This window comes from Urocitellus parryii, chromosome 10 (genome assembly GCF_045843805.1).
Source record: "Urocitellus parryii isolate mUroPar1 chromosome 10, mUroPar1.hap1, whole genome shotgun sequence".
Taxonomy (NCBI): Eukaryota; Metazoa; Chordata; class Mammalia; order Rodentia; family Sciuridae; genus Urocitellus; species Urocitellus parryii.
In genome coordinates this window covers 59098444-59120105 of record NC_135540.1, presented here as the reverse complement: position 1 = coordinate 59120105, position 21662 = coordinate 59098444, and the positions used below count along the sequence as shown (strand labels likewise).

The following is a 21662-nucleotide window of genomic DNA, read 5'->3' as shown; positions in this document are numbered from 1 at the left end:
GCCTCCGACTTCCAAACCACTGGGATTACAGGCATGCGCCAACACGCCCAGCACTTCACAGTTCTAGAGACACCTATGATGGCCTTAGGTATATAACATCACAGGGTTTTTTGTTTGTTTGTTTTAATCTTTTTTTAGTGTTTTTTAAAATTTTTTATTTTCTACATTTCATTAGTGTATTATAGTCATACATAATAGTGGAATTTATTCTGACATTTACAAATGCATATAACACAATTACTCCATTTCAATCTCCTGTATTTCTTCTTTCCCTCCCCGTTTCTCTTTCTGATCATGATGTCTTGATTATGTCTCAGAGAGAAATGACTCAAAGAAGCTTTTTTTCTCTAAAAAATAACTCTTCTTAATTTCTCTGACATCTCTCCTTGTCTTCCTCCTACCACTTTGAGTTTTTCTTCTCAGCTTCTACTTCCCATAAATGTTGCTATTTCCCATCTAATCTTTCTTTTTATGTCATATATTATCATGTATTATTAAGATTATTGAATGGTTCAAGGACATTCAATACACTATCTATACACAAATTTATATCTATCATAGACCTTGCTCACAAACTCCACATCTACACAATGGAAATTGTGTCCTAATCCTATTTTGGGGCACTGAAATTCCTACAAGCAACTCAGATTTAGCTTGTCCCAAACAGAACTCATCTTCTTTACCTGTCCCACTCCTAACCACCATACTTCTTTGCAAATTCCATATATGGGCAAACAAAACAACTACTTCCTTGCCCAAGTTGATCAGGTCTATGGGGATGAGTGTTTTAAAACAATAGCTTGATGTAAAACGTTTAGCTCTTATTTAAGTAGACTTCCAGTATACTTGGAAAAACTTTTACGTAACTTAGATTGTGAAAGGATTATTATACACCAACATACTTCCTTTTACCAGCTTACTTACTTGATGTAAAATAGTCAAACCTATTTTATTCCATCATATAATAAACCTTATATACATTTCCTTACTGTTGCCTATACTCAGGATGACACCTCCCCCTCATTACCTACTTCCTCACTTAATGAAATGATGACACCCAGGTTTATGAATTACTTTTCTTTGTTGTATTCTCCAATTCTTTCCAAACAATGTTGTGACAACGCTTTCCTATTAACCGTAAAAGCATCAGTGTATCACAGCAGAGTTGAAGTTTTGATAGCTGGAAACTATGAGATTCCATAGTGATAGTGGAATTTAACCATGAACAGTGTTATGGTATAGATATGAGATGTCCCCCATAAACTCATATGGGAGACAATGCAAGACGTTCAGAGGTGAAAAGATTATGACAGCTAAAAGCTAATCAGTGGATTAATCCTCTGATGTGGATTAAGTGGGTGGTAACTGTAGGCGGGCAGGGTGTGGCTGGAGGAAGTGGATCACTGGGGGTGTGCTTTGGGGGTTATATTTTGTCCGTAGTGAGTAGTGCTCTCCGCTTCCTAGTTGTCACATCCTGAGCTGCTTCCTTGTGCCACATCCTTCCTCTATGATGTTCTGTCTCACCTTGGGTTCCAGAGCCATGGACTCAGATGACCAGGGATTGAACCTCGGAAACTGAGCCAAAATAAACTTTTCCTTCTCTAAGATTTTCTTGTTGGGCCTTTAGATCACAATCACACAAACCCAACTAAAATAACCAGCCTCTGTAGGACACAGATGGGAAGAGCGTAGACACAAATTAAGATACAATGGAATGGTCACAATTGATGCTGGGAAGAAGATGATTATCTGAAATGTCACTAAGCTCCCTCCCATTCAAATTATCCTTGCTGTTGATATATGGGAAAAAGACCGAATTCTGAGATAAGGGCTTCACTAAGTGTCAAGTGTTCACAACAGAAGTGAAGTGTGTCAAAGCAGAAGACAGATGGAGCCTCGGTATTTCATACAATGCTCTGCCATGATGGAGTTCTCAACTGTTAGATCTTTTTTTTTTTTTTTTCCCCCACTGCACTAGTGTTATAACTCCTCAGCTCCCACTTACAGCTTATGGCTATGGAGCTGAGTCAGCAAAGACAGGAATCAGCTCATGATTCCACGAGATGTCGAGGATTACATTCACAGCTTCAATGAAGTCTGGACATTATAATTCCCTTCCCACTTCTGTCTTTTTCTTGAATAACCTGCCATGCTCCTCCATGAAGATGTTCTTTCTAACACAGCCAAGCTGTTACAACAGTTTTCGTGCTAGATTTAGACTCTACTACTACTTAGATTCTATTACCACTTAATAGCTGTGTGCCACTGAACAAACTACTTAATGTCTCTAAGGCTTATTCTCTTCGCCTGCAGATAAGCCTGTCCTCACCTGAAAAAAAAATATGGGGGAAATCTATAGCCTCTCTCACAGGGATGCTGTGGGAGTTAAATAAGATAACACATCTAAATGCTTCAATAAATTATTTGTCTCTGCTTTGATATCTGTTTCTTCCCAAGTTCTTAGTGCATGCCTTCTGTGGACCCCTGTTGGATTAACAGATTTAATTTAATTAACAGATTTAATTAACAGATTTAATTGGATTAACAGATTTAAATGACATTTTAAGGTATCCTAATTTTCCCAGACTTTTCAGTTAAGAATTCAAACACTCCACAACTGACCCCATGTTTTTATGCATCAGCCAAATCAATTGACTGTATTACTTGATCACTCTACATCTCTTTTGCACTTTTCCCATCTTGGGACCTTCACACTATCCCTTCTTCATTCCCTAAACCCGGATTACCTTCTTATTCATCTATCATCTATGAAACTGCTAAGTATCTCCATCCTGCCAAGCAAATATGAAGACCTGACATGTTGCCCTAAATTATACTTCTTTTATACATTATCTCTCCATTCATGCTTCTCAAAGGCATACCCCATATTCACCTTTGATTCCCCCATAGTACCAGTTATAGACCTTTCCACCATAAAATTTCACATTTACTACTTGCTCATAGATTCATGGACGGATAATGCTGATTTCTATAATACATAGCAAGTTAGTCTTAGAAGACATCTGTATTTGGCTTGACTAATCTTTGGGGTAGTACAGTATTACTATTATTAAAATAATAGATGCTGTAGAGAAAATGAGAATTGGATAGTACTTTCCAAACGCATGTGGATGCAATATGACCACGTGGGTGATGTCAGGTTCCATGAAAACATTTTTAATTGTGCAAAACATTAAAGAGTTGGCAATGTGAAAGCCAACTCTCTTTATACTTTCCCTGAATGAAAAAGATAGTTTATACTACTCTAATATGTCCTTTATATAAAAATTATTCAACTTGAATTGCCTGCTAGGAATAAAAGGTTACTAAGTTTTGGGCTATTTTTAAAAATGGAAAATTTTTCTTACTAAAGAGACTTTCTTGATCATTAACCAGTATGCTTCTCAAATCAACAGTTCTTATCCCTAATAATTTCTAATAGATAATTGTTTTAATTTTTTAAGTTACATGTTATAGCTAGACCTTATTGTGAAGGTCTGAGAGGCTATTAATGAAATTTCTAAAGATCCAATAGTAAATGTTTTAAATGCACTAGAAATGGAATTCTTTAACAATTATTTTGTAAATAAAGTTATTTTTAAATCAAATAATCATTATTTTTTTAATTTAGTAGAGTTGCATTAAAATAGTACCACATGTACTTTTGAAATTTTTGGCTAAACTATAGAATGTCTTATTCATTTTCCCCCTAAATGCCAAGTTTACCCTAAATAATTTTAAAAGTTTATTTATCTCCATTCTTAACTTTAAAAAATTCACATTATTTAAAAGAGTTTTTTAATTTTAATTTTTTTAAAAAATCACTAATTTATATAGTAAAAATTAATATATATTATATATACTTGTACTTTTTAAGAGACAGGGTCTTGCTATTTTACATAGGCTGATGAACTCCTGGACTCCAGTAATCCTCCTGCCTCAGCTTCCCCAGTGGTTGGGGCTATAGTATAGGCTCTTGCTACTATACTCAGCTTCTAATTTAATATTTTCTCTTACCAAACTTGAAGTATGTCTTCATCCAAGAAGGATGATGTGAACTGTTTTCATTACAAGCAGTCTTAGCTTATAGCTTAGTTAGTAACTAATGACATATTTTAACATGATTATGCTAGTTTAGTATCAATTTAGCAAAGGATTACTTCTTCTCTAAATTTATATCCTAAGAAAAGATATTAATTTGAGAAAAATATTTATATAATATCATCTGATAAAGTTATGTTAGTAAGTCTCAATAGTAATTGCAAAATCATTGAAAGCATAAACTATTTACAGCTTTAAGCTTCTAGGTTAATAAAATCCACACAGTCATAAGCACACATATACAATTCCACCCATATTACACATGCTATTTCAAAAGAAACATTAGTAACAGGCACACAGATTTAAATAATAAGCAAGTTGTTTTTATCCATTTCAGAAAAAAACAAAAGCAAAGAAAAGCTTACACACCAAGTTCCTCTAATGGTACCTGAATCACTAAGTGTTTCCCCATCAACAAAATGGTCCCCAAACTGTTTTAAAGCTGTACAACACAGAAGTGAAGATGAGAAAGATGATCCACAAAACAAAATATGGTATGCATACATGGATACTGGAAAATTAGTTCATAAGTATAAGGATAGAACACAAAATTATGATAAATATGTGCATCTGATGACTTTGACAATACTTTTTAACTTACTTATAATAATGCATTTACCCAACATTTGTTCATTCTTGTCCGTCCTGAATCTTTTATAAATTGGGACAACTCAATACCTATCAGTCAATAGGTGATATAACAAATTGGTTCCAAAGAAAAATATCACAATTAAAGTTTTACCTGATTTTATGTTGATGAACCTTAAAAAATGCTTTAGTATTTCTTCATAAAAGTATAGTATTAAGCCTAGTACCACCTTTTAAGGCAATAATTTTCAAACATATACATTTTCCATGTGTAAGCATTTGGCAATGATTTTTCAATCATGTACATATGACCAACGGTGGCACCACTGAGGCTAGGTTACATACTTTATAAACTGCCTTTGTGATTTTTTAGTAGCAGTTTTTTTTTTTTTTTATTCAAGTGGACTATTATATGAAAAATCAAAATATAAAGCAAAGTCGACTTTCTGGTTTGAAGTAGAGGGGCCAGAACTCCAGCTCTGGCAAAATGCCTCACACCTACCCTAGGCAGTCCCCAGGACGCCTTTTAGAAAAATGGGCTTCCTAGGACTTTGCAATCTACTGCCTTAGATAATTTTCATCAACTTTAAAACTATAAGATGCATCTTTTTTTTTACTTAAAGAGCTGCTTATTTATGTTGGATTTGTACTATTTGCTGCAGTGCTATTTTTAAGCCTTCACTATGGCTCTTTTCCTTTGGATTTAATATTTGTTCTGTACATTTGAACCAATCAGAAAGCAGAGATTTCTTAATATATCATTAATGAAGAATACTTTAAAGACTTTAAGACACTTGAATAAAAAATATTTTGACATAATTAAAATACACATTATTAATAATTGTATTACCAGGTAGCTCTTTTAAAGCATGACCAGTTTTGGTTCTTTCCACTTTCTGCCAACTGTCATTTGATACATATATTAAAAGCAATGAAAGGAGAAAATAGACTGATCAGTCTTTCCTCCCTGCTCCTCCACAGTGGCAGAAGTAAACATATTGAAACAAAGATGTAGAAAGAACTTTGAATGTTAAATCTAAGTGTTAAGAGGTGGCCATCCCCAGCACTGGGTCGGTCTCTGTGTGATAATGTGACAGATGTCATAACAGTTCAAACAAGTCTTACCTTCTTCATCAGAAACGTCAAGAACCTCGGTCATCGTTTCAGGAACATTTAACTTGTGTTTCTCTGTGATGGTCTGAAAAGACAAAAATCATTAGGACTTCAAGTTAAAAAAAAAAATCAAACAGAAGATGCAAAGAACGACGGAATGGATCATACTCGATAGCAGCATCAGGCCCCAAATGCCCCATCTTATCAGCGTGTACCCTGTGGAAACCTCTCTCTCCTGTGAAAACTCATCTGTTCTTTCAGAAGAAAAATGATCTTTGCAGTGAAATTATACAAGAGAAGGTTTATTATTTGAGTTCTCACTTAAAAAGCAAATTCTTTAGCGATGGCGTTAATAATTAGTCATACTGAGAAAGCACATTAATGCTTTCAAGGCTTCTCTAAAATGAACTAAGTGACGTTTCTAGAAAAGCTTTAAAAGGAAGCAATGAAAACATGCACTTTATTAAAAGCAAAAAGCCTTGGGAAAGGAAGTTGTAAACAATGTGAGCCACATAAATTAACGTGAGCAGATAATGTGACATGTCCTTTCTGGATTAGAAGATCAACGGTAGAGAATCAGTCAAATTCTCTGTATTTCACCACAATTCTGGTATGTTCTTTATCTGCCTTCCAAGATAGCACCCAGAGTGGTCAGATGCACTGCCTCTCCCTCCTGATGTGTGGCGTAAGGTTGAGACCTATTTATTTATTTATTTGGTACTGGGGACTGAACCAGGGGTGCTTTAGCACTGAGCTATATCCCCAGCCCTTTTTATTTTTTGAGACAGGGTCTCACTAAGTTGCCGAGGCTGGCTTCAAATTTGCCATCCTCCGGCCTCAGCCTCTCTAGTCACTAGGTGTGTGTGCCACCTCTCCTGGTCCTCTGAAGTTTCAGGCACTCATGTACTCATGAAACATTTTGAGTGCAGATTGCATAATAATCGTGCTAAACACCTAAGACACCACAGTGATTAAAAATAATAATAATAATAATAATAAATAAGCCAGCATAGAACGACAAATACCTCATGATTTTGCTTATATGAAGAATCTAAAATAATCCAACTTATAGAAGCAGAGAGTAGAATGTGGTTACCAGGGGCTGAGTGGGCCAGATGAGGAGGATTAGGGAGATGATGTTGAAAGAACACAAAATTTCAGTTAGACAGGAATAGTAAGTTTGAGATGTATTACATGGTGACTATAGCAATAGAAACAATGTGTTGTATACTTGAAAACTGCCAAAGAAGTAGATTTTAAGCATTCTCATCACCAAAAAGGATAAGTATATGGAATGATGGATATATAAACTAGCTTGATTTAGCCATTCCAGAATGTATGTATTCATCAAAGCTTCATATTGTGCACCATTAATAAGTACCATTTTTTACAATTTACATAAATAAATAAAACACATGTATAAAAAAGAATAAAAATCTAAATCTCATGACTAAATGTCACCTAAATATTACTAAATATTCCTGAGTCTCAAACCCATATCTCTGGTTTCTCCATTTAAAATGAATTAAGTGTACCACTTGGCAGTCATGATAACTTTAAAAGGAAAATTCCATGACGTTAGTAAAATCTTCAACTAAAGCACAGAAGTACAATGAATAAGTTGTCTATATTTTCTTTAGGTTTCATAACATAGGTATCAGAGATTGTTTGAATGGCTATAATAATCCTACCACCAGTTCTTTCCTTTCCAAAAGCAGCAGAGAGCTTCAAATATATTTATGAAGAATTCAATTGATTGTCAAATTAAACTGAGAAATTAGAAATATATACGTATATAATATGTGTGTTAAGAGGGATTGATTAAAATCTTTATGTGATACTGCGTAAGTCTTTTAGTGGCTCTCCATTTTATTCAGGAAAAAAAAAAAAACTAAATAAAATGGCTCACAAGACCCCTTGTGATGTAGTGAAGAGGGACTCACAGGGAGGCCCCAGGTCTCACTCCATGTTGGAAGGCCTGTGTCCCTGACAACACAGGTCAGGTTCTCTCCCTGCCACACCCAAAGTTAAATGACCACACTTTTATTATTGCTTTTACTATTTACAGGCTGCATTGTAACCTAACAGTAATAACTGTCAAGTAATCCATCATTTTAAACCAAGCAATAACTTGAGTTATTCCAAAAGGGTTTTCTAAACCATTAAGGTAGAAAAAAAGACATTAAATTTATGTGTGTATATACTGAAGTGCTGGATACTGAACCTAGAATGTCATGCATGCTAGGCAAGCACTCAATCCAAGATGTAAATTTTAATGGTTTTACTACCAAGTGTTCTTTCCTGTGCTATTTTAGAAAATTTTGCTTATTTGCTTTCCTTTCCTTTTCTTTTTCTTTCTTTTTTTTTTAAATAGTGCTGCATATTGAATTTGGGGCCTTGGGCATGCTAAGCATGCACTTCTCCCCTGAGCTACCAGCCCTTTTGAAACCTTTTATATATTTTTTATTTGTTCTTTTTATAAATATAAGACAGTACTTTTTCCTCCACCAGGATTCTTCTTCCCCATCTTTTCTTGGCTCATGTTAGATGAAACTTCCTTAGAGAAACATTCTTGGCCCTCACCAATTAATTCATTTGTTTATCTCTGTTCATCTGTTGCTATGTACTCCTAGAACATCGTGTGACCACATCATATAACCGTGTGAGCCTTCTCTATTTATCTGCTCCCACATAACATTATGAGTCATTTAACAGGGAAATTATTTCCAATATGTACCTCCCCAATACATATTGAAAAAATTGATGATATGAAATTATGCAAAAAATATAGTTAAGAGCCACAAAAATGATTAAATAGATTTTCTTTGGGGTGGAATCATAGTTAAATGAGACTAGGAAGAAACTGACTAACTAAAGAAAATGTTACAATATCCAGAGAAGCACAGAATAACAAATTCAGCATGCCTGAATGTTTCTTATGATGTTTAAATAATTCCATAGCATCTTATTCACTGAAAGCAAATGTTGCAGGAAAGACAAAAGCATGCATCCAAAGTTCTGGAGAAGAATAGGTGTTGAATAAAGATTTGTTGAATGAATGAACTTAAAAAAACTGTTATACCATTTGGTGATTATTTTAATATTGTCAATATGGGTTTATAAATGTAACACAGATAAATTACAACCTATGTTCTCAATTAGTTGTATTCAACTCTAGCTGCATATTAGAATTATTAGAGGGATTTTTTAAAAATGTTGTTACTTGGATCATATTACAGACCTATTGAATCAGAATCCCTGAGGATAGGGTCCAGCTATGAGTATTTTTTTTTTAAAGCTCCTCAGTTACGTAGGCAACTTACTTAACACCACATTCCTGAAGACATTCTATGATTCATGTACACACCCAGCAATATTTTAGATGCTGTGAGGAATATGGTCATATAAAACTGCCAAAGAATGAATGTGCAAAAGGAATGATCATCTACTAATAAAAATTGAAGAAAAGTAAAATGGTCATCTATCACATCAGTAATTTTTTTTTTCATTTGGGTGTATTGTGTAGTTCAATTTGAGATTCATTTTCCTGGAGTGGAGAAAGTGTATGTGGAAGAATGATTTTCATGTGAAATATAGGATGGAGACAGCTATATTATGATGTTTTGCTAAAAGTTTTTTTATTCTTTAACAATAATTATCTAATGGCAAATAAAATAATAAAAAATGTGAATTTATATCTATTGAATTCAACTACACCACAAGGTCTTTTTTTTTTTTTTCCCAGAAATGTTCTAGAGTGTTCATCCTTCCAGGTACACATTTCTTCAAGAGGATGATTCTCCATTCAAAAATAATTGATGGAGATACTTCTTGAATGACTGCCTCCTGGCAGTCTCAATTTCTATTTTCAGATGCTGGTAATGGGACTATATTGTATTTGTACTTACAAAAATTGAAATAATTAATTTGCTTTAGTCTGATCTTTGAATGCTATCAAAGTTATTATAAGCAAATGTATGTGGAAAGATAAAAATCAGAACACAGTAATCATCTTTGCCAAGGGTATTTTTTTTTGTATATTCAAAACTCCCTCTGGCAATATAGTAAAGATAATACCCATTTGTACACAATGTTACACTTGGCCTTTAGAAGGCTATCAATAAGTGTTGTTGAATGATGACAAATAAGTCTTCCTACTCATGAGTAATGTAATGAGAAATTAATATGTGCTTTCTTTTTAAACAAAGTATCCTCTGAAAACTCAATTATTGAAACATAAATATGGTTGTATGCAATTGCATCTGAACAGTACATGCAAAACAAAGCTATAATTAAATGATCATGTGCCTCTCCTTCTGCTGTAGAAACGAAGATGCTATGGTCAAGATTAGAAACTACTTTAAAAGTTAAAATGAGTAGTATGCTCTGTGCAAATTTGATGGGATATAATTAAATCAGATGACAAGTTTTTATTACTTATCATAATATACAGAAAATGTAGAAAATAAAGCATGAGCCCTTAACATGATGTTTTATAAATGGTGGTTAATATCTGGTTTGTTCTATGAAAATAAAAAGTGTGATTAATTGACCTTTACTTAGCCATTCCCCAGTAAACCATTTCTTTTATGTCACATATTCATTAGGCCACAATACAATGACTGATCTTGGCCACTATGTCACCTTCCAATGCCCACAACCATTGCCTCCCATCAATTTACAGGCTAAACTTGTTTTTGTTTTCAAATCTACTTATACCAATCACACATGTGGATATAACTTTTGTGATTAAATTAAATATTATGTAAACTCTTTTCTATACAAACTAAGGTAAGTACTCTGCAAAGTCTCAACAAAGGTGAGTCACCAAAAATAATTGCCATCCAATAAGTGTGACTAGGATAATTCTAACCCACTGGAAAAAATCTGACAAACATTTAAAATGCTTCTCCATTAAGTATAATGTCTCCTTTAAAAAATGCATATGTTATGTAAATATTATATGCACATAGATATAAGGTATATACACATTACAATATAGTATATTATTGAGTGTAATATAGTATATAGTATGTAATATACATAATATAGTATATATTATTCAGCCATTGAGTCCAGAACCTTATTCACAGAAATGATGTCACATAAAAAGGTATCAAATGACATTACATTTATTTATTACATTTCCAGTTTTATGACTCCCTTGTTAATGGACATGGTATCAGATAAGATTTAGGACTTGGGTGCTTTACACTTTCCTAATTGTTTGTTAAAAGACTGCCCCAATGTTCAAATGAAAATACATATCATATCACTTATATCTGATATTTTTATTTCAGTAATTGATTAAGTAATTTATGCTTTGTTTGTCAATGATTATATGCAACACAAAACATGATGACTCTATACAAATAAAAGGAATTGATAGCTGATTGATAAGTAGAGAGATGAGTCACATCCCATACTTTTTCCAAGCTGCCTTAGAAGATTGGGTTTACCAGCGTCTGCTGCCAGAAATGTGTCCCCACCACTCTGACGTCTATTCTGGCAAACTCAGAGTGACTGTAGCCTCAGGAGAATTCTAAACTGTCTCATCTTCCCTGCTGTGTTTTTCAAAGTAAAGTTAGAAAAGCAAAGGTTAAGGAAACAAACCACTATTCCAAAATGTCTCAGAAATCTCTGCAGCAGTAACATTTCCTTTATAAACTGATGCCTTACTTTGCCTTGTGCACAATGATTTCATTCATACTTTGGAGTAAAGAACTCTGGAAGGAAGAAAAGCAAAGGAACATTTTTTTTCTGATCAAAAGAGAACTCACATGGCTGCTCAGATGGCACACCATATGAATCCAACTGATGTGAAATCCATACGTCAGCTGTATAGCTGTAATGCAGCTAGTATCGTTAAATGGTAATAACATCAAAATAGAATTTATTAATTTTACCTAATTATTAAACAATCTTGTGCTATTTGCTCTCACCACATACTAAATTAATTTTGGTGAATCTATAGACTTGAGAAAATGATACTGAATATGATGCTTCTACCAAAATCAAGAAAGGACGCTGTTTGGGGGGGTATTTTTTAAATTAAAAATTTTGTAAAAAATAGTTCCTGTACAAAATTCCTGCTAGGCTATTTTTCAGCAAAACCAAGATCAGTTAGCCAGAGTGGATAGAAATGAGGGCTTTGGAATCCAACAACCTAAACTTGAATCCTAGATTTGCCCTCCATGTCTGGCATATTTTTAACCCTAAGTATTAACTATTATTTTTAATACCAGCTTACATGGAAAATAAATTATGTGGAAAAGAATGCTTGAAAATCTCTTCCCAAAAAGAAGTGTAATATGAGAGATTTTATAGAAAAGAATAAATTCTTATTTTCAACTCTTCACCCTAGGTTCCATTTCACAAAACAAACTCACCATTCTATAAGAAATCAGAGAAGCATAAAGTAAAGGCAACAGTATTGAAATATGTATCCATAAAAACATCTGATTAAAGGGGGTACTTGTTTATTTAATGCTGTCAATGACTTTTTATTATTCTACTTGAACTCAGAAATTCTGTCATGGTTTATATTTGTTTATTGGCTTTTTACTTATAAATTTGAATTCTGAGTATAGTGGGTTCTGTTGTTGATGTCTTGATTTTTGAACTGTGCTCAGCTAGAATGTGTAGAGAATAACAGTTAACAGGAAAAATAAAACAAAAAACTCACAGAGGGTTGTATCGGAAGCTGTCATCTCTCTCTAGACCTAAATGTGGTTTGGAGATGACCTCTCAGTACACCTCACAATCTGATTTCTGAGAAGATACCTGAGAACTTGTTTGGAGATAGTAATTAGAATATTTAGAGCCAAATGCAGAAAGTTAATTGTTCCTCTTTAAAAATTCAAATCTTTATGTTTAAAATAATTTGAAACTTTGGAACTGAAGCTGTAAGTGCATAGTGCTCTTGATGTAAAAAACCTTACTTCATTGTGGAGCATAAATCTCATTCTCCAATCCTGCTACTATGAATGACTTTCGTACAGCAAGGAGCCTAGTGCATATTTTATGTCCAAAAAACAACAAACGAATCAATTAGTTAATGAGTGGAAGAAAAGCAGGTCCAAGACAGCAAAAGAGATGAAAGTTTGCCATCTAGTGGAATTGATTAAAAAAAAAAAAAAGTACATACATGATTCCCAGAGCATGGAAAAAGAAATAGAGTTGACAAAAAAACACTTCTCACAACAGATGTGCTTGGGTAATCTTGCCACTAAAGACTTCATTTGTTTGGGATGTACACAATGCTGAAAATGTGCCAAATAAAGTGGCCTAAGTGTATTGAACCTTAACATGAAGATTATCCTGGGATGATAAGTCATATAGTAAGAAAAAGCAATTAAAATTCAAATTAAGATTTAGTCATACAAAAAGAATTTTGAATGTTTTTACCAGCTAGACAGGTTCATCCTGATTTGAACACCACGGAATGTATACATGTATCAAAACATTACCTGGACCCCATAAATATGGACATTTTTAATGCATCTTCAAAAATGGTTTTAAATAAAAATAAAATTTTAACATTAAAAAAGAATTTAGCCATATGTAATGACCTACAAAATGTGCTGTTAGGCAGTGATAAGACGGTTTTACTCCTATATAATTTATTAAAGCTACACTTTAAATCTTTAAAAACATTGTGGCTAAAGGCTTTAAGATTCTGCTGGAGAAAATGAGCAGTCCTATTCTCTCCCATCTAAATTCAGTCTGTATCTTGCAGTTCATTAATAAATCATACTCCACTCTATTTAAAACTGCATGTTAAACCAACTTATTCCATCTACTTCAGTGGATGTCAATAGGGACTTTCCATCACCCTGGAAAGCAAAATTCCTTTCTTTTTCCTCCCATCTATCAAAAGAACCAAGTGTTCCAAAACTCTTTTTGCATCATTTACTAGAACCTTCTTCAGAGTCCTTTCTTTGTTGATTTATGGTTTTACTGTCTCCACATCTAATGTTTTACTGTTGTTCTAATTTTCTATTTTACAAGGATAAATTGAAAAGTTATTGTTCTTAGGGTTTGTGCTGAAGTGAAAAAGCTAATACGCAAATAAATGCAAATATAATAGCATTTCCACTTTCTGCCAGGAACCCCCTCTGAGGGGGCCTCCTTTAGGCTTCGCTCCAGCTGAACTGTACAAGAGCATTGGGACTCATGATTGTCGGGTGTTCACTCTTCCAGAGTTTCTCTGGCAAAGGCAGGTCATCATCACTGTTTGCTAAAGAAATCAGTTATTGTGATAAAAGGGTGGAAATTTAAAAATCTACCAAGAACATGGAATTTTCTTTTTGAATAAAATAATCAGAAAGAAGAAGAAAAGTCAGGATCAATTGTTCTCACTGACAGTGCATTTGACTCCACCAGGGCCAGGAGCACAATGGACAGGAGGGTCAGGGTCTGTCCATGGGCAACCTGACTTCCTGTGTTTGCTTCAAGAAGTTTGCTTCAGAGTGTGCTGCCACTCTGCCAGCAGTAGGTGTCACACACAACTCAAGGAAAAGGGCAGAGGCACCAGGAAAAAAAAAAAAAAAGTTAAAGAAGATACTAAACATCATAAAACTATATTCACACACATTGCGTGGAATTACATTGAGTAAAAGAAGCCAAAAGTCCCGTGTCCCTTGTGGAAAGCATTTGCATCTGCATGCTTCTGTGTATGTTCTGCAATGCATTCAACCAAAGTTCAACTCTAAAAGCTTCAAACTGCCTGAGTGGAAAAGTATGTGGCTGGAAAACCAAGAAGACGGGGCAGAAGCCCATCTGTCACTTGTACTCACTGTGGTGGTGGTGGTGACCTCCTCGGTCACAACCTTCAGGGTGTCGACCACGGAGATGTAGCCCAGACGCTTAGCAATCGCCAAGGCAGTGTTACCATTCTGAAGAGAGAGTGAAAGAGGGGAAGAGAGTGAGAAATGAGAGGGAGGACTGAGATGTGAGCCAATGAGATCACCCGCAGCTCTGCATGAGCCAGCATTTCCTTCCAAAACAAGGCACAGCTTAGGAAAATCACTAGTTTTTACCATTACATCTAAATCTGTCTTTGTAACTTCTTTAGACTATAGCCCAGGTCACCATGGTAACACAACAACTTTGCATCTGCCTGCTCTTTTTAATAAGAAGCACTTGGTGTTTTAACCCTGAGGTTGTCAAATGCCTTCTACAAAACGGGACTGGGCTTAGGAAAGTACCCCTTGGATACAAGACAATGCCTTCCAGAATTATTAGGGAGCACCAGGTACACTTGCTCCTCACTGAGGTCAGGCCATCTGGTGCAGGTAAGATGTTACCATAGGGAACATGGTAACGTATTCAAGCTACAGCTGTAGAGGAGCTTACTATGCAGCAAAGTAACAGAAGCAAGCAATTCAGGCTGCATGGAGACCAACTCCTGGGATCCCGGTTTGTTTAATTGCTCCACTTAGTTTACATTTCAATGCTCCACATCCCAATGAGCTTTGTCTAAGCCAGCAGCCCAGAAACTGAGCTCCCTTAAGAAGGCAGAGAGGGAGGGGATGATTTGCTCACACATCTGAGAGCCAGCTGTAAGCAGAGTGCTTCCAGCAGCCCAAGAGGAGGGCCCCACTCTCCAGAGAGTCAACTGAGTCTGGCCAAACTAGTTTCCCTCCTGGGACCAGCACTCCCAGGAAGTCACACTGATTTCTGGGAAAGGTTTTCTAGCAATCTGGGACTTTCCACAGTCCGGGAGCTCATTTAGGGAGGATATATCAGATCTTAGATCAGACAAGAGGACAGCAGGACAAGAGGAGAAAGAGAAGAAAGAGAAGAGAAGAAAGCTTGGGGAGAGACAGTGGTGCCTGTCTTACCGCAGTGGTGGCGTTGGGCTTGGCTCCATGCTGTAGCAGGACATTGATGATGTGCGTGTGACCCTGCTGGGCAGCCTGGTGCAAAGGTGTGTAGCCATTCTGTGGACAATGATGGCATCCATTTGCAGAGGAAGAAGAAAAGTAGGTTAGCCTTCATTTTTATTTACAACAAAATTATTAGGACACTTTGTTTATTTGGAGCCAATATTCCCAGCAACCTATTTCTCAGCAGCAAACCCTCCCTCACACCTTATGGTCTGCTGAACAAAGAGAAGAGACCGGCTTATGAAACACAAGATAAACAGACTCCAAATTATAACTATTATTACATTTTAACCAATTAGCATTAAAAATGGGTGGGGAGGAGATTTAAAATAGGAAAGGGCATTGTCTCCATGATCTCTCCCCTAGGCAACAGGAAAGTAAACTTGTATTTAAACCAAGGCAGCAAAGGGTCACACAAACCCTGTTTGCTTGTGACTTCCCTGACAGAGAACCTTTGGGTTAACATTTGAGATTCTATATCAATAAAAGTAAATTCCAGTCTCATATTCATTTTAGTGTACAGCTTTGGATGTGCTAGAGAACACATGTTCTTGGAGGTAATAACACTTCATTGGAAGGTGAGTGAACCACCCTCCTACCCTCACCCCCCAAAAAGTCTTTGAAAATTAGGTTTATAACATTCAGGTCTAAACTTTCACACAGATGAAAACTCTGTAATCTAGGATTTGTGAGGAATTGCTGTTAAGTTTGGTTTGAGGCCAGTCTTGCTCAGAACTGTAGTGGGTGGTTAAGTAGTACAGGTTAGTTACTTATTCACATTAATTTTAAAAGCTGCACTAGAATCTCAGGAAATACAACAGTATTTGTTCATTTATTGAGCATTCATTTTGTGCCAGATACAGGACCTTAAAGTTTTGTCTCATTATCACTCTGAAATGAGGGTGCTTGAGACACAGTAGGCATTTCATAAATAATGGTGGATTAAGTGAGTGATGAACAAATGACTGAATAAGTAGATGTTTCTACTCATTTCAAAGATAATGAAACTGAAAATAACAGTTCAGTAATTTTTCTAGTCATTCCAGGTTTAGATCCTACATGGCAGACAATGACAAGCAGTGGTTATCAGAACTGCTTTTTAAGTCTACTTGCTTCATCACTGACAAATTTTTACCTATGTACTTCTGATGCACTTGTGCTGGACTAGAAGTGCTGAGAGGCCCATTCATATCCTAAGCTTGTAGGAGTACATACATCCCTTTTATCCAGTGTCACTGTGACCTCATGATCAACATGCATATCTGCTTATCCTGACAATACAAAGTGCTTATTTATATACATGGGTGTCACGTGATTCCTTCTATACATTCACCATGGACTTTCTGTCCATAGGAATGTTCATATGTGTGAGAGTCTTGCTGGCTGAGTGTCTTAAGCCTAGCACAGCCGTGTTAGATAGAAGTCTTGAGCCTGCTTTATAGCCCTACAATGGAATAATCCTGGGAAATCTGGAAATATAAACCAATTACAGGAACTTTAAGAAACCTATAGTTATTGCATGGACCCTGCTCCCAAATGAGCTAATCCATAGATATTTCAAGAGCATTAAGCAAATGATATTTCTTTTCCTAAAAATTCTTCCTTTCCATTGTGTTTACAATGTTCTACCCAACAAATTGAGTTTATCCCTTCAGTATCACCCAAATTAATTCATTTGACAAGCATTTACTAATAAAACACTATGTACCAAATAATGGAGAATATAAATTAACATTATGTATAATGAATTAACATATTAGAATAATATAAATTAATATATATTATCTGTACATATGTAAATAATGCCCAACTGAGATTAATAATTATGAAATAACAATCTTGCTTTAGTAATTCATAGTATATGGAGCCCTCAATGGACATTATGACCAGGAAAATGTCTCTCAGGCCTGATTTAAACCACTCTTTATCTAAAGCTTCTGCTGAGTTAGGCCATTTCCCAGGAAAGTTGCAGCAATTTAGAAATATTTACAAGAATATTAGGTTGAAGATTAATACACTCTCATAGGCTATTTCTGGCTAGTTGCTCTAGACATACCCCCTAATTAGCAAGTCTCCAAACCTCTCCAAATACCAATTTTCTCATTTGTAAAATAAATATGGCCAAGACATCAAGTTTGATGAAGGATCAAATAAGTTGTCCGTTAATTACTTCTTGGTTACAAATTTATATGAAAATGCTAGCAAACATTGTTTTGTTTTGCATTTTTGCTTTTTAAAGAACTCTATAATCTTTGCAATATATTTTATGAAGAAAATATTCTTTAGTATGCTGTAGTTCTAAACCTTCTTCCCAAGTTAACTAACCAAGTTTGGTTTGCCTTAAGCCAATGTGATAGGGCTTCTAATTCTAATTTTAGGCAACTAATACTTCCATAAAAGCAAGTGTAATTTTGTAAGTCTTTTATACAAAGTTCTGAATAGTTGGGGAATAAAAGCAATACCTATTTTTGCTCTTTCAAAGAGCAAATAAAACAATTCTTTAGAAACTATGGTTACACATGAAATGTCAGAAAGAAAATGTAATTTCCTCTTCAGAGAGATCATTCTATATAAAAAAATTCTGAAGGGTTTATTAAAAGATTTACTTTGAGGTATATATCTATCTAAATACCTGATGTATATGGTTCCAAAGCAACAGTGAAAATTTCACAGTCCACCTTTAAAAATTAAATGTTAAGATGAGATTTTTCTCTTAATCTAAAGTCCATTTGATGTAGATCTAATTCCAGGGAGGCACAGATATTGTCTAGACAATATAATGATTGTTTTTAAAGTCAGAACCACCTCAACAACCAAACACATAACAAAAAGTATGTTAAATATTTTCAAGCCCTGCCATCGTTTCATTGAATTGTTGCATTTGTACATTTCTGGGAAATATCTTCATTTCAACAAAAATGTCTTTCCTGGAATGCTTAAATGTGAACTAGCTCAGCAAAAATGGTCTAGGAGCTAATGTCTAAAAACTCATATGAGAGCTTTTAAATAAGTTTCAAAGTCAAATTTCCTGAAATCGCAAGAATTGGTCAGGAAATAGACTGCAACTATTCTTGCTAGTTTCAACTATTTGAATAGTTTCAACTATTCAAACCTAAGACTACAGGTTTGAATCTCAAATGTTACAGAACTCTTTATAGTTTACAAAATTAAATTTGTTTAAAATTAGCTATAATATGCTTATGTACAGACATGATTTTGTTTCTGCTTCTGAGAGGATATGAAAAGAAACACTGACTTACAAAATTTTTATGTATTTCTAATTAGTAGCATCTTGAATGATGGCTTTGAAAACTTCTAAATGTGCTCACAGTAATTTACTTGAGCTGCAATTAGGAATTTCTGATATGTGAACTTACAACAACATCATGCAGATATTCCTTTGGACCAAAGGACCTGGAGATGCAAGTTACATTATGCATAACAGCAGTGCTTATATCGTGGATTTCTCTACAACTTCAATCAAGTTGAGTGAACTGAATTGTGGGGTGATGTTCTGACCTTGCTTTGTTACATAGGAGCATTCAAATTCCTCTGGGGAAAGCTGTTGGTTTAAGTCAGCTCTGTATTATCCTTGAGAACTTGCAGCTCAGGGCTTAACACATTATTGTCCTACTGAGCATGACCCCACAATGTTCCCAAAATGACAGAGTTTATTAAAAATGAAAGGCGTGCAATCTAGGTTGCCTGGCTTCCCTTCTTCATGAGTGGACAAGGAGCTAGGGGTAAGGGGGCCAAGGCTCTGAAAATCTGCCTGAACAACATCAGGGTGTCCTAGCAGGCATCTGTTGTGTCCTGCAGTAAATTGTTAAAGCAGCGTCAGCTACTTTAACTTTGTAATAGAAGCAGTTCTGAAGCTAACCCACATGGCTGTCAAAGGTTATTAGAATGAAAAGTCTCAAACAAATACAAAACTACATTGCCTCTTCAAAATCACTTTAAGAAAACTAAAAAGGAAAAGAAAAAAAAACATATTTGTAGCTATGGTAGCTAGTGAAATATCTAGATGGCAGAACCCTTTTGCTTATAGAAAAGGAAAATGTGTACAATAATTTACCTTGGTTTTTGCATTAACATTTGCTCCCTGCTTCAGGAGAAAGTTGACCATTTTCACATTTCCATAGTGACAGGCCACAATTAAAGGAGTGTAACCAAGCTGTGAATAAGAAATAAATCATAAAGTAGAAGCATTAATACTCTAGTGGTTAATCCTCAAAAGGAGGGGAACTGGGTAGAATTTCAGTTATTATAGGATGGGTTGAAACTCAATTTGATTATATAAATATTATTTAGCAGATTATATATGTATCCCGTGGGTGCCAATATGGTTATGAGCAGACCCCTGAGCACAGGGAACTTTATATCAGCAAGGCAGATCAGACTTGTGTGATTTAATTTGAAAAGAAGCTAAGAGAGATGCACAAAATGATATCATCTAAAAACAGAAATGAAAGGGTGACTTTGATAGGACATTCAGGAGGAGACCCGGGGAAGGTGAAGCTAAGATGAGCTTAAAGAAAGAGCAAGAATTCAGTGGTTTGAATAGGGAAATGCATTTCAAGGACATGGAGGTGAGCAAGCACAGGAGGAAAATAGTGAGCCATTTGGACAAGCTAAGGCAACAAGGGAGAAGGTGGACTCAAGCCTGCAAAACTAGAGTCTTCTTATGAAGGGTCCGGATACCATGCTATCCATTTGTATTTGATTTCTTCAAAAACCAGGAACCACTATAGATCTGTTCTGAAGGTTTATACTTTAGAATGGACTTATGAGGAGTAAGGCAGGGGCTGGACTCTTGAGGATTACTGGAAATCATTCACGTCAAAACAGGTTGCAAGATAGATAGTGATTAATTTCACCTTTGTATGAGCATCCTGGTCAGCCCCATGCTTGGTGAGAATTTCAGCAACATTTACTTTGTCTTCTTGAGCTGCAAGGTGTAAGGAGGTGAGTCCACTCTATGGAGAGAATGGAATGAAAGAAGTATATTTGAAGAGGAAAATGTATTGCAACATTTATATCAATGTCTTGAAAAAACCCCTGGAAGATGCATAGCTTCTTCCCAGAAACTGCAGTGTTTGATATCTAAGAGAAACACTTTAAGTTAATATAATTTTTCATTCAAGACTTATTGTCTAAGCTAATCAACACCTCCAGCAAATTATACTTTTTCTTTTCTTTTTTTATAATTTTTTTTTTTGGTTGTCGATGGACCATTTATTTATTTATTTGTCTGTTTATTTATTTATTTATTTATTTATTTATTTATTTATATATGGGGCTGAGAATTGAACCCACCCAGTGCCTCACAAATGCTAGGCAAATGATCTACCACTTAACCACAACCCCAGCCCCACATATTCTATTTTCTATACTGGGGGTTTATGATGTAAGACTTTAAAATAACTTACCTTAAAAGTCTCCAAACAATATTCATTCCAAACCCGACTGTTCCTGCTGAATCTATTTATTTACTTAAATAACTGATCAACCAAATACTACTGCTGTTATATATCCATAGCAATGTAATAATTTACCTTGGTTTCACCATAAAATATCATATACTCACCAATAAAATATCTTCACCAATAAAATATCATATCAATGTTTAAAAAATGTACAGGATAATAGGAAATGATTTCAGAGTAATTTTCCCAGCACCCAAAGAGAGTATAATGGTGTGTGTGTGTGTGTGTGTGTGTGTGTATGTGTGTGTGTGTGTGTGTGTGTGGGGAGTGCCTCTTGACACTAAATTTAAAAATGTAACTATAATTTGCACAGCAACATAAATGGTTCAGTTTTATGTGAAAATATTTGACATGTATTAATCAAAGAAATTATTTTGTTTATTTGAAGATGAGGTTAAAAAAATAGTTATAAATTGATCAAAAATGAAGGCATAAAGAAAAGAGAGGAAGAAGTGATTTGTTCAATCAATGCTGTGCAACCATC

General features: G+C 35.0%; 1 protein-coding gene across 11 annotated transcripts in view; it reads right to left on the bottom strand.

Annotated features, from left to right (window-relative positions):
* Nucleotides 1-21662, bottom strand: part of Ank2 (ankyrin 2) — a 230350-nt gene that overhangs the window by 70492 nt on the left and 138196 nt on the right. For all 11 annotated transcript variants that reach the window (XM_077803582.1, XM_026389696.2, XM_026389699.2 and 8 more), the window contains 6 exons: nt 20570-20668; nt 19768-19866; nt 15648-15746; nt 14601-14699; nt 5815-5887; nt 4490-4543 (listed from right to left, as the gene is read on the bottom strand). In XM_077803582.1, coding sequence (XP_077659708.1) covers nt 4490-4543; nt 5815-5887; nt 14601-14699; nt 15648-15746; nt 19768-19866; nt 20570-20668 — 523 coding nt within the window. The remainder of the gene's footprint in view (nt 1-4489; nt 4544-5814; nt 5888-14600; nt 14700-15647; nt 15747-19767; nt 19867-20569; nt 20669-21662) is intronic.